The sequence below is a fragment of the Aplysia californica genome, unplaced genomic scaffold, assembly GCF_000002075.1.
Source record: "Aplysia californica isolate F4 #8 unplaced genomic scaffold, AplCal3.0 scaffold00055, whole genome shotgun sequence".
Taxonomy (NCBI): domain Eukaryota; kingdom Metazoa; phylum Mollusca; class Gastropoda; order Aplysiida; family Aplysiidae; genus Aplysia; species Aplysia californica.
The window spans coordinates 1,424,882-1,426,549 of record NW_004797325.1 but is presented as its reverse complement, the minus strand read 5'-3'; the positions used below and the strand labels follow the sequence as shown (position 1 = coordinate 1,426,549).

General features: G+C 40.5%; 1 protein-coding gene across 1 annotated transcript in view; it reads right to left on the bottom strand.

Moving 5' to 3' along the window:
- Window positions 1-1,668, bottom strand: part of LOC101851107 (angiopoietin-related protein 7) — an 8,108-nt gene that overhangs the window by 3,435 nt on the left and 3,005 nt on the right. The window contains exons 3-4 of the mRNA XM_035968383.1: window positions 979-1,078; window positions 398-517 (exon numbers count right to left, since the gene is read on the bottom strand). Of these exons, the coding sequence (XP_035824276.1) occupies window positions 398-517; window positions 979-1,078 (220 nt within the window). The remainder of the gene's footprint in view (window positions 1-397; window positions 518-978; window positions 1,079-1,668) is intronic.

The following is a 1,668-nucleotide window of genomic DNA, read 5'->3' as shown; positions in this document are numbered from 1 at the left end:
AACCCCATCTACCATTATTACAACTACCACAACCATCTCAACCACTACCATTAATGATGCTATCATTAGGCCTACCGCATCCACTTCTAAGCCGACCATTGCTACGGCTACCACTAGCCGGTCTACAACTACAAAGTGTTAGTTTAACAATTAACACCCCTGTTACAAACTATTATAAGGTTATTTAAGAGACGGAAGCTCCAATTTTACATCCACGTTCGATAGAAACGAAAAGCAGTTTGAGAACAGTAGGCTAAAGAGAGAAAAGGTAACGCTGAGTATTTCCAAAATAAACCAACACCACGAGGACCAACATCAACACGTACATGAACACATGGCATTGACAACAGTAGTGCTCGTGCTGACAGCACGCTGTAGTAAATTGTACACAACTTGCCTGACTTGTCAGCTGGTGAATTTTCTCTAGCCCGAGCCAGAAATTACCATAGAGGTCTCCGAATCCCTTCTTATAGTCCGCCCAGCCACGGAAAAAGTCCTCGTCGGCCGAAGCGCGTCTCTATAAAAATAAAAGAATATTATTACCATACGCCAGTTTCTATGGCCTAGTATCACTAAGCATACTAAGATAATATATTCACATTGTTTGAGTAATCAGCCTGAGCTTTTAACAACTTCTAAAGTGAGACTAAAGTCACCAGTAGGCCTAACATTTCAGGACAGTAAGTACTCTGCGCTGAATGACAACTTCAATGTTATTGCGCTGCTTTGTCCTTTTTCACTTGCTATTTCCTGCTTATTAAGTTGCAAAAAGGTTAAAAAATTACACCCAAACATGTCGTTGTGGATGTACAGTGATGTACGTACTATTCACACATTTATTTTTACTGCTTGGAGAATCGCTGAGCAGCAAGCAGCCTGTATAACAATAAAATAATGCTGATCTCACATGTATTGTATCAGCATGTTTAACAGTAAAATAATGCTGACCTCAGCTGTACTGTACTAGCCTTTACTCACCTGTATCACGATCCAACCACCTTGGTCCGTCACTGTGTCACAGACTACACGCTGACCGCTAGAGAGACGGATCACAGGTCGGGGGCCCAAACCCTTAGCACTAGCTCAGAGCTGGGGCTGAAGAGAAATTCAAGGAGAAAAATTTGATGAATGGCAGTGGGAAATGGCGGAATGGAGGTGTGAAGTTTTGCAGATGCATCATACCAACAAGTTCTGAGAGAGTTTAGGGCTCAATGAAGTATTGTGTTTCAGTACTGACACTGGCGCAGCCAATTCCCCAGTATATTCCATTAACCAGTCAACCACTTTACCACTCAGTCAGTCAGCCGGTTTTCAACCAGTCACTTTATCAAAATACAGGCTGGATCAATCAGTTTATCACACTCTCCATCAATCAATTTACCACATTCTCTCTCCATGAATCAATTTATCAATACGCCATTAACCAATTAATCACACTCTCCCTTAACCAGCTTATCAAACATCCCATCAACCAGTTTATCAAGAGACAATTCAGTTTCAGTATAATAATATAATATATATTTTAGCTTTAGTAAGAGTTTTACGGCACTTGCAACACAATAAGGTCATATAAGTGCCGAAGAATAGATTATGTGTTACAAGAGAGTAACATACACAAAAAAGAAGGAGGAGAGATAAGGACAACAGATGTTTAATGAGAAAGAAGGA